Source organism: Borostomias antarcticus (assembly GCF_949987555.1).
Source record: "Borostomias antarcticus genome assembly, chromosome: 2".
Taxonomy (NCBI): Eukaryota; Metazoa; Chordata; class Actinopteri; order Stomiiformes; family Stomiidae; genus Borostomias; species Borostomias antarcticus.
The window spans coordinates 14,866,783-14,882,707 of NC_140235.1; the positions used below are offsets into that span (position 1 = coordinate 14,866,783).

Sequence of the window (15,925 nt, forward strand, 5' to 3'; positions counted from 1 at the left end):
AATCGTGACAGTTTGTAATGTAACTATTCACTATGCTTCATATTTCTCATCTGGTGTTTTGCAAATAGGGCAGAGGGCCTGTGTTTTAGACTGAGGATCTGTGTTTTAGACTGAGGGCCGTGTTTTAGACTGAGGATCTGTGTTTTAGACTGAGGATCTGTGTTTTAGACTGAGGATCTGCGTTTTAGACTGAGGATCTGCGTTTTAGACTGAGGATCTATGTTTTAGACTGAGGGCCGTGTTTTAGACTGTGTTTTAGACTGAGGATATGTGTTTTAGACTGAGGATCTGTGTTTTAGACTGAGGATCTGTGTTTTAGACTGAGGGCCGTGTTTTAGACTGTGTTTTAGACTGAGGATCTGTGTTTTAGACTGAGGATCTGTATTTTAGACTGAGGGCCATGTTTTAGACTGAGGGCCTGTGTTTTAGACGGAGGATCTGTGTTTTAGACTGAGGGCCTGTGTTTTAGACTGAGGGCCTGTGTTTTAGACTGAGGATCTGTGTTTTAGACTGAGGGCCGTGTTTTAGACTGAGGTCCTGCTTTTTAGACTGTGTTTTAGACTGAGGATCTGTGTTTTAGACTGAGGGCCTGTGTTTTAGACTGTGTTTTAGACTGAGGATCTGTGTTTTAGACTGTGTTTTAGACTGAGGGCCTGTGTTTTAGACTGGGGGCCCGTGTTTTTGACTGAGGATCTGTGTTTTAGACTGAGGATCTGTGTTTTAGACTGAGGATCTGTGTTTTAGACTGAGGATGTGTTTTAGACTGTGTTTTAGACTGAGGGCCTGTGTTTTAGACTGAGGGCCTGTGTTTTAGACTGGGGGCCTGTGTTTTAGACTGGGGTCCTGTGTTTTAGACTGAGGATATGTGTTTTAGACTGAGGATCTGTGTTTTAGACTGAGGATCTGTGTTTTAGACTGAGGGCCGTGTTTTAGACTGTGTTTTAGACTGAGGATCTGTGTTTTAGACTGAGGATCTGTGTTTTAGACTGAGGGCCATGTTTTAGACTGAGGGCCTGTGTTTTAGACGGAGGATCTGTGTTTTAGACTGAGGGCCTGTGTTTTAGACTGAGGGCCTGTGTTTTAGACTGAGGATCTGTGTTTTAGACTGAGGGCCGTGTTTTAGACTGAGGTCCTGCTTTTTAGACTGTGTTTTAGACTGAGGATCTGTGTTTTAGACTGAGGGCCTGTGTTTTAGACTGTGTTTTAGACTGAGGATCTGTGTTTTAGACTGTGTTTTAGACTGAGGGCCTGTGTTTTAGACTGGGGGCCCGTGTTTTTGACTGAGGATCTGTGTTTTAGACTGAGGATCTGTGTTTTAGACTGAGGATCTGTGTTTTAGACTGAGGATGTGTTTTAGACTGTGTTTTAGACTGAGGGCCTGTGTTTTAGACTGAGGGCCTGTGTTTTAGACTGGGGGCCTGTGTTTTAGACTGGGGTCCTGTGTTTTAGACTGAGGGCCTGTGTTTTAGACTGAGGATCTGTGTTTTAGACTGGGGTCCTGTGTTTTAGACTGGGGTCCTGTGTTTTAGACTGAGGGCCTGTGTTTTAGACTGAGGATCTGTGTTTTAGACTGGGGCTGTGTTTTAGACTGAGGTCCTGCTTTTTAGACTGTGTTTTAGACTGAGGATCTGTGTTTTAGACTGAGGGCCTGTGTTTTAGACTGTGTTTTAGACTGAGGATCTGTGTTTTAGACTGTGTTTTAGACTGAGGGCCTGTGTTTTAGACTGGGGGCCCGTGTTTTTGACTGAGGATCTGTGTTTTAGACTGAGGATCTGTGTTTTAGACTGAGGATCTGTGTTTTAGACTGAGGATGTGTTTTAGACTGTGTTTTAGACTGAGGGCCTGTGTTTTAGACTGAGGGCCTGTGTTTTAGACTGGGGGCCTGTGTTTTAGACTGAGGGCCTGTGTTTTAGACTGAGGATCTGTGTTTTAGACTGGGGTCCTGTGTTTTAGACTGAGGATCTGTGTTTTAGACTGGGGCCCTGTGTTTTAGACTGGGGTCCTGTGTTTTAGACTGGGGGCCTGTGTTTTACACTGGGGGCCTGTGTTTTACACTGGGGGCCTGTGTTTTAGACTGGGGGCCTGTGTTTTAGACTGGGGTCCTGTGTTTTAGACTGAGGGCCGTGTTTTAGACTGAGGATCTGTGTTTTAGACTGGGATCCTGTGTTTTAGACTGGGGTCCTGTGCTTGCTGGTAAGGATACTGCTCGCTCTTCTGCTGGCTGCTGAGGCTGCGCATGTTGCTGATGACCTTCTCCAGCCCGCTGACCCAGCGCTGGGCCTCCTCCCTGCTGGACGCCACCAGGTCCAGGTTCTTCTTGCTGCCTTTGAAGATGATGGAGAAGCAAAGCTCCTCGGCACTGGTGTCCGTGGTCCTCCGGAAGCCGTCTGACTGCCGGCCTTTCCGCACCGACTCGATGTCATCGATGGAGACTACAGAGAGAAGGCCAGTAGTCAAGGTAACATTTAGATACTCAAGATAGGACACAAGTGTAATATACTTCACCTTAAATTACAATATGTTTATGAGGACAGCCATATCACTAACAAGCAATACTTTAAAATAGTTATTAATGATGGTGATGTTCCATCCACGCTGGGCCCCTGGGACCAGGACTGGGAAACCCCAGATTTGAGTGAGGTCATAATATGAGTCGCTGCTGGCACCAGGGTTCCTCTGTATCAGGACACCCCCACCACCCAAGACAGAGACAGAGCTAGGAGACAGGACCCCCCCACCCTCCCAGACAGAGACAGAGCTAGGGGACAGGACCCCCCCCACACCCTCCCAGACAGAGGTGGAGCTAGGGGACAGGACCCCCCCACCCTCCCAGACAGAGACAGAGCTAGGGGACAGGACCCCTCCACCCTCCCAGACAGAGACAGAGCTAGGGGACAGGACCCCCCCCCACCCTCCCAGACAGAGGTGGAGCTAGGAGACAGGACCCCCCCACTCCCCAGACAGAGACAGAGCTAGGGAACAGAGGGTGTCTGTGAAACCATTTCCCCTTCTTATCTCTGTGCAGTGTCCTGCTTCTGGAGCCGTCAGCCACACGCAGCCAGGCCACTGATAAACACACGTCTGCTCACCAACAGACATCCCTCAGACCATCATCAGGTTTCTGGGAGAGACAACTCTTTCCAACAGTATCCCCTGCACTTGGTATCATCAACGTATGTCTTTGCAAAGTGTGCTGTTATTGACGTAAGGAAACAAAGAATTTAGAATGCTTTAAAGTGCCCTGACGTGATATAAGCTGTGTGTTTTACCATATTATAACTAAACCTCACTGAGCTCCGTCAGATTGAGCCTACGGTCATTTAACTGCAGCTGTGGGGCCTTCCTTGACCATACACAGGGAAGTTACTCAGCTGTATGGGCTTCCTTGACCCTATGTGGGACAGTTACTCAATGAGACTAGTCTGAGGGTCAACACTGTTCTATTCTTATATTGGACTACACTATATAATATGTTACCACCACTGGAGGTTCGGTCCTGATGACTGCCAAGGTAATTTTTCATTTTTCATTTTTTTACAGATTATGAAAGTATAAATTGTAAGATTTCAAATGATGTGCCATGCATTGAAATCTGCAAATATTTGAAGAAGACATGCTTCTGTGAATGTAGGTACACCTGAAATCACTAAGCAGAGAAAAAGGGCTTCAAAGATTCAGAGCTGTTCACACTTCTCACAGGACATGGGACTTTAACGACAAAATATTTAGAAAACTGTTGTTTGTTATATTGAGTGGGTTCTTTGCAACTTCAATTTTCGTAATATGAAAAAAAGGAAAACGTCCCTAGCGCATTTTGCTGATTGGAGACATCAGGACCAAACCCCAAGTGGCGGTCTCACACACACACACACACACATATTAGCTAAATGTACCTATATATATTAGCTAAATGTATATAATATATATATATATATATATATAGTGAATATAAAGAGAGAAAGAGAGAGAGATATAGGTCTCAAATGCTTTACAAGGAAGAGACGACCTTAAATGAACCACCACCCGTGTAGAAGCCACCTACTGTATGTTTGGGCAGCAGTGGAGCAGAAGCGTCTGAACCGTGCCTCTGTGTTTGACTCTGGGGGCCAGTTCCATTGTCAAGCAGCTTTATGAACAGAAGAGAGTCTACAGACACAGCTGATGTCATCACGTATAATGACACCAGCCCATCCCCCTCTAACCCAAACACACAGGCTTAGCGGGCTATACGCTCTGCCTGGGTTACCTGGGTTACCATAAGCACAACCTTCACCAGCTGCCCTGGTCTCTGGGGCTGTAGGTAGGTAGGTACTGTAGTAGAGTAGGTAGGTAGGTACTGTAGTAGAGTAGGTAGGTAGGTACTGTAGTAGAGTAGGTAGCTAGGTACTGTAGTAGAGTAGGGAGGTAGGTACTGTAGCAGAGTAGGGAGGTAGGTACTGTAGTAGAGTAGGTAGGTACTGTAGTAGAGTAGGTAGCTAGGTACTGTAGTAGAGTAGGTAGCTAGGTACTGTAGTAGATTAGGTAGGTAGGTACTGTAGTAGAGTAGGTAGCTAGGTACTGTAGTAGAGTAGGTAGCTAGGTAGTGTAGTAGAGTAGGGAGGTAGGTACTGTAGTAGAGTAGGTAGCTAGGTACTGTAGTAGAGTAGGTAGGTACTGTAGTAGAGTACGTAGCTAGGTACTGTAGTAGAGTAGGTAGCTAGGTACTGTAGTAGAGTAGGGAGGTAGGTACTGTTGGTAGAATAGGTAGGTAGAGTACTGGTGGGAGCAGAAGGGTCTCTCCTTGTCACGCATGGTTGAGAAGAGAGATCTTAGGGGTAGATCTTTGAAGGTGGGTAGATCTTAGTTTTAGCCGCGGAAGATAAGTAGTTTCATTTCATTACAGTACAGTGTGTGTGTGTAAGACACCAGCAGCAGATAGAATATTGGGGGGGAATATATTTTGGATTCAGACTGTAACAAAGGGGTACTTGCGGTACTTTGTTACTTATACAAGGTGCATATTTATCATAACTGCAATATTTGCACAAGCATACATTTGCACAATATAATGATGAGACATAGCCAATACTTATAGTATTTATTGATTGTTGAATTGTTTGTTGGTGTGCGTTTGTCTTGCTCAGCAGTATTGGTGACGATTGTTAACTCCACCTGAGAAGAGCAAACAAAAGATGTCATAAGTATCATGAAATGGGATTTGTGCAATATGATGGTTGAATTGAACACATTTTAGAATTGTTTGGTCAAGTACTTACCATGCTCTCTTTGGTCTACAGGTGTTCGGGCAAAAGAGTCCCCAGAACTCCGAGCACCTGTATTTATAGTTCCAGGAGGGAACCATGTGCTAGAATTGTAGAGGGGGGATAGAGTGTTTGTTTGAGGGGAATGTTTAGATTATTCATAGGAGCTGATATTTATTGAAGTAAATGGAATATTGTATGATTATGTATTTGATGTATTGTAATTTATAGAGATGTGGAATGTGTAGTGGTAATATGGAATTAGATAATGTTATTTGCATTCCCCTTGGACATGGTATGGTCCAGGTTAATTGCCTAGCAGTAGTATAAAAGTCTGCCAGTTCCATTCAGACACTGCTGTAGGTTGGACCTAGGTGAGCGTAGCTACAGTCATGTTTCATTTTTAACGTCTTTATGATTTTTCTAGTTTTGTGATGTCCTGTTTTTTTGGTAAATAAATACACTCTTGGTCGTACCGTTACCTTGCCTCAGAGCCTCTTGTGCTGGGAGTTAGGCTGCTAAGCAGGTCAATCTAACACAGACCATTAAGCATTTAACAAGTGTCCAAGTTATGTATTCCACCATCACGCTGGCATTCCACAAGAAGCCAGATGAAAGAATACAATGTGTGGTCCTGACAGCTTCACTCCTCTCTCCAGTCTCTTCTGCCTGAATGGAAACAGTGTTTCAAAGGGAGGGGTGTGATTGGAGGCTAAATCAATGTTTGAGTGAACAATTCTTCCTGAACTCACAGTATCTAGACCAAGACCTCCCTATCTGGCTAAGCACTGGAAACAGTACAGTCAGAGCTAAAACGATGGCAAAGATATGACTTGACTAGCGAGTTACGATGGCGCGGATCATCCCGGTCTCCGTCATTCTAGCTCCGCTAAGATTGTGCTTTTTATTTGCTATTTATGGTTTATTACTTGCACGTGGCAAAGACTAAGATCTGTGATGGATTGTAACACTCATTCAATGCCCACAGAGCCTCCTTCAAGAAAATAAGTGTTTGTCTGTTTGTCTGTCTGTATCGCAGTGTGGGAAAGGGGTGGGTGCTATCACCACGTTTGGACTTCATAAACAAATTCAGGCCTATGAAACTGATACAATGGGATTGATGAAGATTTGAACAAATAAACAAGATTGTGCAATGTGACATTTAAGCACTTTAGAAATATGTGACAGCCATTGGTGGTTTGGTCCTTAGGTAAGCGCTCCTCAAAATGTGCTAGAGGGCAGCATACGTTATGTATTTTATTTTTTTATTTTTTTTACTTTCATATTACAAAAAACTGAAGTATTGAAGAAACTATTTAATATAACAAACAACAGTTTTAGGATCACTAAATAGTCATTTTGTTAAAGTAGGCAAGCTATTGTTCCACCCCATTATCTGACTATGAGAAAAGTGAGCAGTTCTGAATCTTTGAAGCCTTTTTTCTATGCTTAGTGATTTCAGGTGTACCAACATTCACAGAATCATTACTTCTTCTTCTTCAATTACTTGCAGATTTCAATGCTTGGCACATCATTTGAAAGTAGGGATGAACAATATATCGGCAATCATATCGGTATGGGCCGACGTTAGTCATTTTTTAATATAGCCTATCGGTATCGGTCCGATGTGCATAACAGGGCCGATGTGAACAGCCAATAATTATTTCTGTCTAGCTGCTGTTGTGTGTGCAGTTGTTGAGAGGAAACAATGCAGTAAATGTATGATTGATCGGCTTTTCCAAGTGTTTTGGAGATAGTGACAGTGTTTCCATGTGTTTTTCAGTATGTATAACATTTGATTATCATAGAAACTTGTTATTTTAAGGAACATATCGACATCTGTAAATATTGGTTATCGGTCATAACAGCAATGTTAATATCTGTTATCTGTATTGGCCAAAATTTTTATATCGGTGCATCCCTATTTGAATCCCTATTTCATATAATCTGTAAAAACTGAAAAATGACCTTGCCGTCCTTAAAAACCAAACCAGCAGTGGCTGTCACATATGTCCGTCCTGTGAACACCTGAGTCAAATATTCTTCCATCCCCATGCTAAACCAATCAAGTGCACTATTGACAGCATTGCTAATACTATTGATCTGCTCCAGTCTACTACAGTATACAAGGTCATTAGGGTTACAGGGTATATGTCCAATGTGTCATAGAAAAGTAGTGACCGTACCTGGCCATTCACATGCATATGACCAACCTATCTGTCCTGTGCTAGACCTGTATGAGTGAGTACATGTTTGTATGTGTGCATGTGTACGTGGGCGTGTGTGTGTGGGTGTGCATGTGTGTGTGTGTGCATGTGTTCTTGTGTGTGTGTGTGTGTGTGTGTGTGTGAAGCTCTTATCCTGTTAGTCCAGGCCTCGGGGAGGACACAGGTTATCAGCCCTACAGCAGAAGCCGTCTTTGGGCTGAACAGGGAGGCCAGTAGGGCTGGCGCTTGTCTGGAGCAGATAAACACACGCTTGGCAGTGGACACTCCTCTGGTACCAGGAGAGACCTGACAGTGGACACTCCTCTGTTACCAGGAGATACCTGACAGTGGACACTCCTCTGATACCAGGAGAGACCTGACAGTGGACTCCTCTGGTACCAGGAGAGACCTGACAGTGGACACTCCTCTGGTACCAGGAGAGACCTGACAGTGGACACTCCTCTGGTACCAGGAGAGACCTGACAGTCGACTCCTCTGGGCTGTACCAGGAGAGAGAGGAAGAGAGAGGAAGCTGAGGTAGACAGGACAACCAACATGCTTACACACATACAGTACATGCATTACACGTACATAGACAGTACTCATTTTCATGCACACACACAAACAAACACTTAGGCCACTTTCATACCTGAATTCGTTCTGATTCAGGGAATAATATGTTACAATGTGCTATTGCATATGATCAGGAGAAGATGCACTGCTGCCAGAAACGTCCATAGGAGAAGACGTGCTCTGGAGGAATACAACGACATATTCACCCAACAATTTCTCTTCCAAAGACGTATCAGATGTGTGTTGGCACTGTTGCGACACCGCACTGTTTTTCTTATATGGTAATATTTGCAACACTGCAGGGTACAAAAATGAGTTGTATTGGTTTGTGGGTAACGAAATATGAGGATAAGTTAAGAAAAGAACAATGTACAAAAGTAGTGCAGTCAGTGTATATACAGTGAGTATGCAGAGTGTGTGTGTGTAGGTGAGTGTGTGTATGTGTACTGTGTGTATGCAGCATGATGTGTGAGTGTGGTGTGTCTGGAGTGGAGTCTGGGGGGGGGGGGGGGGAGCCTTGTTGAAGAGGCCGATGGCCGTGGGGAAGAAGCTACTTCTATGTCGTGCAGACGTGGTCCTGATGGTCTCTAGATGGTCTCAGCCCGATTGATTTGTTCCGGAACCGCGAGCGATTGCTGTGTTCACATATGTCCAAATGACCTAATCTTCCTAATCTACACACACACATACACACACGCACACGCACACACACACACACACACACACACACACACACACTACACACACATTACACACACGCACACACACACACACACACACACACACACACACCATCAATGCTGTCCATCGTGTCCGATGATGACGCTTGCTTCAGGGTGGGGGTGGGGGGGTCAGCGACGTTGCTGCTGGTGCCACTTCTCGTTGGCGTTGAGGCCGATCCTTGAGCCGCACACTCGTCCGCAGGTGGAACAGGGGAACCCGGATGCCAAAGGAATAGCGGCCACCCGCTGGTGTCATTGTGTGCGCCTCTCAGCCATTCTCTGTAAGTTTTTGTGGTGGATTTGTGAGACTGCTCTGGCACGGGTCAACTGCCAGGCTGATCTGTCCTGTGCGAGAGTTTCAAGCTGCGTGGAATTGGTGTTTGAGTGCTTTAAAAGGACTTTGGTGTAGTCCTTGTAGTGTCTCTTTTGTCCGCTAGCTGCACGCTTAGCTCCTTGTAGTTGGCCATAGAGGACTTGGCAGGGCAGGCGATGGTCTGGCATACGGATGGTGTGCCCTATCCAGCGTAGGTGTCTCTTAGCCACAGCTGCTTCCATACAGATGGAGTTGGTGCTCTGGAGTATTTCTTTGTGTGGAACTCGATCCTCCCAGGAGAGGCCAAGGATCTTCTGGAGGCAGCGGATATGGAAGGACTGCAGGTTTGAGATGTGCCAGCTGTATGGAGTCCATGTTTCTGCCCCGTAGAGCAGGGTGGAGACACATATTGCGTTATAAACGGCAAACTTGGTGCTGACCTTCAGGTTTTGGTTTTCGAAAACCCTGCTGCGAAGGCTTCCAAAGGATGATGAGGCTTTATTGATGCGGATGTGTATTTCCGTGTCAAGGGAGCAGCATGAGGACAAAGTGGAGCCGAGGTAAGTAAAGTGATCCACGGTTTTAAGTGGAACACCGTTTATGTGGAAGCTGGGGGGTGGTGAGGTTTGGCTAATGAGTTGGGAAATTACTTCGGTTTTCTGGATGTTAACTTGTAGGCCGAAGGACTGGTAGAGACTGGAAATTATGTTGAGGGCGTGCTGCATGGACTCCGGTCTGTGTGCTACAATGGCGCAGTCGTCAGCATATTGAAGCTCACAGATGCGACAGGACTTTGTCTTCGTGTAGGCCTGGAGCCGCCGGATGTTAAAGAGGCTCCCGTCAAGACTAAATGAACACCCTCCTTGAGACCCAGGGTGCGATGGAAGAGGCAGGTGATGTCAGAGAGGACAAGATTGAATAGCACTGGAGCCAGGACACAGCCTTGTTTCACCCCAACGTTCACCTCGAAGAACTCCGATTGGAGTTCTTCAGTGAGGACCCTGGCTTGCATCCCATCATGCAGCTGCTGAAGGATGGTGAGGAACTTGGGTGGTACCCCAAGTTTGGAGAGGTGTTTCCAGAGCATCTCACGATTGATGGTGTCGAAGGCTTTGCTGAGATCAATGAAGGCTATATGAAGGTCTCTGCGCTGCTCTCTGCATTTCTCTAGTAGCTGCCTTAAGACAAAGACCATGTCAGTGGTAGATCTAGTCTTCCGGAAGCCACACTGTGTTTCTGGAAGTGCAGCGTCTGAGATGTGCTTCACTAGTCTACTGAGCATGATCTTAGCCAGCACTTTCTACTGCAATGGAGAGGAGAGAGATTCCGCGGCTGTTGCCGCAGACTGCCCTGTCCCCTTTCTGTTTATAGATGCCCACAATGTTGGCATCCTTCCAGTCCTGTGGGAGGGTCTCGTGTTCCCAGATGTTAGCGATCAGGAGGTGCAAACGGCGTGTGAGGAGATACCCTCCGTGTTTGAAAACCTCTGCTGGAATGCCATCGGGTCCTGCACTTTTGTTGTTCTTGAGATCTGCTATGGCTTGGCGGGTTTTATGGAACTGTGGTTGGGTGTCAAGGTATGCAACTGGTGGCAGGTCTGGAAGGTTATCCAGGATGTGAGGATCAACACGGTTGGTGAGGTTGAGAAGAGTCTCAAAATGGTTTGCCCATCGGGCAAGAATCTCATGACGGTCCTTAAAAAGAGTGGAGCAGTCAGCTAATCGGACCGGAGCAATTGCCCGCTTCCCTACACACACACACACACACACACACAAACACACACACACACACACTACACACGAGCATAGATCCAGGATCTGGACAGAGCAGAGTGGTAGACATGTGGACAGTGTGTGAGTCAGGGTTGACCAGTGGTTTTCCTCTGCTGACTGACTCCGGCCACAGTGCTATCTGTGTTTTTCTTTCCATCCCATCACCTCCCAGAGTCCATCTGGACAGCAGTGATATCCCAGGGCGTGCTGCGAAGCTAGCGGTGTCTGTTAAGAGTCTCTCCAGGGATGAGTCCTTCTGTTCAGAGTCTATCCAGGGATGAGCCCTTCTGTTCAGAGTCTCTCCAGAGATGAGTCCCAGTAGCCGGAGTGAGACCAGTAAAACCCAGAGTCTGACTGACGCGTACACACAAACAAAACTGTTTACCTCATGTGACCCACTATAAGGCAAGGCAAGGCAAGTTTATTTGAATAGCACATTTCAGCAACAAGGCAATTCAAAGTGCTTCACATGCGACATTAAAAGCATCAAGACAAAGTGCAACACATAAAAGGTCATATAAAACGAAATGCAAAAAAATAAAATACAGGAATAAAAGTTACAGTGCAGTGTATGAATGAATTCTTATTTGATTTAATAAAAATCAGTGGCAAAAACAAACGTTTTCAGTCTTGATTTAAAAGAAGAGTTGCAGCAGACCTGTTCTCTTCTCAGTTTTCTGGAAGATTGTTCCAGGTATGTGGAGCATAAAAATGTAATGCTGCTTCTCCATGTTTTGTTTTAACTCTGGGGACAGAACGCAGGCCTGTGCCAGACGACCTGAGAGGTCTGGGTGGTTCATAACGTAGCAGCAGATCAGAAATATATTTTGGCCCTAAACCATTCAGTGCTTTATAAGCCAACAGCAGTATGTTAAAGTCAATTCTTTGACAGGAAGCCAGTGTAAGGACCTCAGAACTGGAGTGATGTGATCCACTTTCTTGGTCTTAGTGAGGACTCGAGCAGCAGCGTTCTGAATCAGCTGCAGCTGTCTAATCAATTTTTTAGAGAGACCTCAGTGTTTCCCATACGTTAATTCATCCATGGCGGCCCGCCATGGATGAATTTGTCCTGCCATAGCTGCAAAATTTAGGTTATCAAAAGTTTTTACTTCTCATAAATAAATAACAAAACTCCAACGCTGTTGTGTTTTGCGCTGTGCTCATGGTACTCTGCTGGGCTACTCGCCATCCCCCGCAAATCGCGTGGATTGAAATAGGTCGCGTGCCAATCACACTTGTTGGAAGTGTGAATTGCACACAGCTGCAACGTTAGCTACTTACAATATATACAATACAATCCATATTGAATATCCACTGTAGTTGTCTACTTGTCCAAACATAATTTGGGCTATGCTGCAACGTTAATTTTCCAGTCTATGTAACGCAAATTTTCCAGCTAGCAAGCTAGACTGTTATTTAGCTACCAGCAACGTTACCTAGCTAAAGTTAGGCTAACACTAGCTAACGTTAGCTATATACTGTAGGTTTGCATGTAAAGTTAGTCAGGCCAATGTCATTGAAAAACGGGACTGTCTTAAGCTTAGCTAATATGTTTGTACTCTTGACTTAAAGGTCATGAGTACCAGACCAATATATACATTCTTCAAGAAGAAAGTGAGAGCAGAAGCAGATGAAGAAACTGCTGCGGAGCCTGAGGTAACGTTGGCTTGCTAGCTAGGATAACGTAGTAATAGATGCCAAGTCAATAGCCAAACATATTGCCTATGAATAATTATTATTCATACGCTTTTGTCAAAAAATAAAGTGGATTAACTAACAGTGAAATGTTTATTTACAACAGGAGAGACGGCTTCTCCAGGCAGGAGAGCCTCCTCTCCAGCCAGCAGCCTCAACCAGCAGTCAGCAGAGCCAGTGGCGGAAGAGGGACAGAGAGAGAGAGGGACTGACTCCTGACTCTTGACTCTCAGGCAGGAGAGCTTCGTCTCCATCCAGCAGCCAGCAGTCTCTCAGAGAGGGACAGAGAGAGAGGGACTTGACTCTGACTCTCAGATGGCAGGAGGGCAGGTAGAGGCAGCAGGGCAGGTAGCTCCCTCACTCATCATTCTCTCTCTCTCTCACACGCACTCTCTCTCTCACACACACACACACACACACACACACACACACACACACTTGCACTTTGTTAGTGTCAGAGGCTCATTAGATGGTAGGAAGGAGGGAGAGAGGGTGGGAGATATTAGACCAGTAAGATGTCCAGGCCCTCTGCTCTGGTGTGTGGCAGCTGTTAGTGTCAGAGGGGAAGCCTCGTTCAGACTGCATGATTGCCATTAGATGATGGTCAGTTGGCTCTTTTTAGCAACTGCAGTCATTTCAGCTTCCACTGGCATATTTTCTCCTAGATTTTTCTTTTTCAGAACTGACATTTTGAAGGGCTAATGTCCGCAGTATGTTGCATTAAATATCATTTTGTACAGTAGATGGAAATGTGGTCTTTGGCACATTGAGTTGTTTGTCAGGGTGTTACCTGTATTTTCATTGAAAAAGACTGGGCACGACACTGGATGTTATTTAATATTGATTATTATTTATTAAAGTAATGTCTCGTTTACCATGATTTGTGTATGACTACTTCTTTGCCATCCCCTTTCAGAACCAAATGTGGTCAGATGATTAAATTGCTATGGCTTCTTGATTTTGCTCTCAAAGTGTGCAAAATTTAAATTAAAAATGCATTGCATTTAAATTAACAATGTTAAAAATTCTCCCGGGGGGGCATGCCCTTGGACCCCCCTAGAGGGTCGGCGGTCCACCCCCCATAGCTGCACAAAATCCTGTGGGAAACACTGGACCTGTAAACACACCGTTACAGTAGTCGAGTCTACTGAAGATAAATGCATGGACACGTTTTCCAGGTCCTGCTGAGACATAAATCCTTGATATATTCTTCAGGTGAAAGTAGGCTGACTTTGTAATTGTTTTAATGTGACTGTTGAAATTCAGGTCTGAGTCCATGACTACACAAAGATTTCTGGCTTCGTTTGTGGTTTTTAGCATTACTGATTGGAGATGAGCACTGACTTTTAATCGTTCTCCTTTGGCTCCAAAGACAATTACTTCAGTTTTATTTTTGTTTAGTTGAAGAAAGTTCTGGCACATCCAATCGTTGATTTGTTCAATGCACTTACTCAGCGCTTGTATGGGATTATAGTCCCCTGGTGATATAAATTAAATGTGTGTGTCGTCTGCATAGCTATGGTAGCATATTTAGTTGTTTTCCATAATTTGAGCTAGTGGGAGCATGTAAATGTTGAACAGAAGAGGCCCCAGAATGGAGCCTTGGGGAACTCCACAGGTCATTTTTGTCCACTCAGATTTGTAATAGACACAAAGTAGTTCCTGTCCTTCAAGTAGGATTCAAACCAGTCTAGCACTGTGCTAAAAATTCCCAGCCAGTTTTTCAGTCGGCCTAGTAATATGTTGTGGTCAACCGTGTCGAATACAGCGCTGAGATCCAGTAATACTAAGACTGAAATTCTGCCATTGTCTGTGTTTAAATGGATGTCATTGAAGACCTTAACAAGAGCAGTCTCGATGCTGTGGTGTGGTCGAAATCCTGACTGGAAGACATCAAAACAATTATTTAGTGCCAGTAAGTTGTTCAGCTGTTGAAAGACTGCCAGATAATAGACAGCAGTTCATCAAAGTCATCAAAAAAGTTTGGACAATATTTAGGTGGCCTGTAGATGTTTAGAAATATGGCTCGAGAAGAGGAATTCAACTGAAGAGCCACATATTCAAAGGAAGCAAAATTTCCATAACACATATGCTTACATTGGAGGGAGTCATTAAACAAAATGGCAACTCCACCTCCTTTCTTATGCGCTCTAGCCTCACTCATAAAGCTGAAGTTGGGAGGGGTTGACTCGATAAGAACAGCTGCACTGTTACCTTGGTCTAACCAAGTCCAGGCTTGTCCTGGAAAGAGACGTTAGTGCCATTAGCCTTGTAGCCTGGACCCAGTACATACAGTATCAGTTAGAGCTTTCTGTATTTTGTAAACAAGTAGCTGGATGTGCTGTGCCTTTATCAGGCTGGGGAGACAGAGGGTGGTTCTGACGCCATCTTGGAGGGGGAAAGGGGGCCTGGCCCAGTGACTGAGACAATTGTGCGGGTGAAAGGGGGAGGGGGGGGTGGTGTCGACGCTGGTGGGAGTTGAGGGGAGAGAAAATAGGTGTATGGCGGGGGGTAAGTTTGGTTCTGGCAGTGATCAGCTCTTTCATCTGGTCAGTGAACTCCAAGAGAGGGAGGACAGAGAAAGAGTTGCTGGAGACAAGGGTGAGTTGGATGAGGTCTGGGGGGGTGAGGGAGGTGGATCCTCACAGGTGGGTGCCAGTGACAGGGGGAGAGTGAGAGAGTCCCCCTCTTGGGGGGGTGGAGGGGTGGATCCACTGGCGATTGCCAGTGAGGGTGTGTGTAAAGACTCTTCCTCCTGGCTCGGGTGTCTCCTATAATCAAAACTTTGTTGAGGCGGGGGTCAAGGGAAATGTTTTTCAAGGTTTCTGCCATGTTGTATTATGTCTTCCTCCTGTCTTGGTGCCTCTTGTCTCTTGTCCTTGGCAGAGGGAACAGATGGATGATGCAGGAAGTAGAACAGGTTGGAGGTAAACCGTTTTACTCCTGACCTGTTAAGTCCATTTTCCTTAAAAACATGTCTGCGCTCCCAGAAAAAGTTGAAATTCTCAATGAAGTGCACTGAATGGATAGTACATGTAGTTGACAGCCATGTGTTCAGTGCCAACAGTCTGATGAATCTCTCATCACCTCTTCTGACTGGTGGTAGAGGACCACTGATAAACACCTCAACTTTCAGAGAACTGGCTGTGTTCAACAGATCAGTAAATTCTTGTTTGAGAACTTCAGACTGCCGTTTTACAACATAATTTGTCCCCCATGATGTTTTTCACAGTTGGAGCCCCGATATGCAAGATTTTTTCTGTCATGTCAGAGACCATATCCTTGGGAAAGAGTATTTTGGTGTTTTTACTGCACACGTTTCTTACATCTTTTACAGTAAAGTCGCCCACAATCAGAGTTTGAGGCCCAGTCGTTAACTTTCCCTGTAGCCTTTTACTTTCTG

The 15,925-nt window shown here is 45.3% G+C and overlaps 1 protein-coding gene across 1 annotated transcript in view; it reads right to left on the minus strand.

Moving 5' to 3' along the window:
* The window catches only part of plcd1a (phospholipase C, delta 1a), a gene marked incomplete at its 5' end in the record, with an annotated part of 46,022 nt that overhangs the window by 23,888 nt on the left and 6,209 nt on the right, over positions 1-15,925 (minus strand). The window contains one exon of the mRNA XM_084453461.1: positions 2,204-2,432. Within this exon, the coding sequence (XP_084309587.1) occupies positions 2,204-2,432 (229 nt within the window). The remainder of the gene's footprint in view (positions 1-2,203; positions 2,433-15,925) is intronic.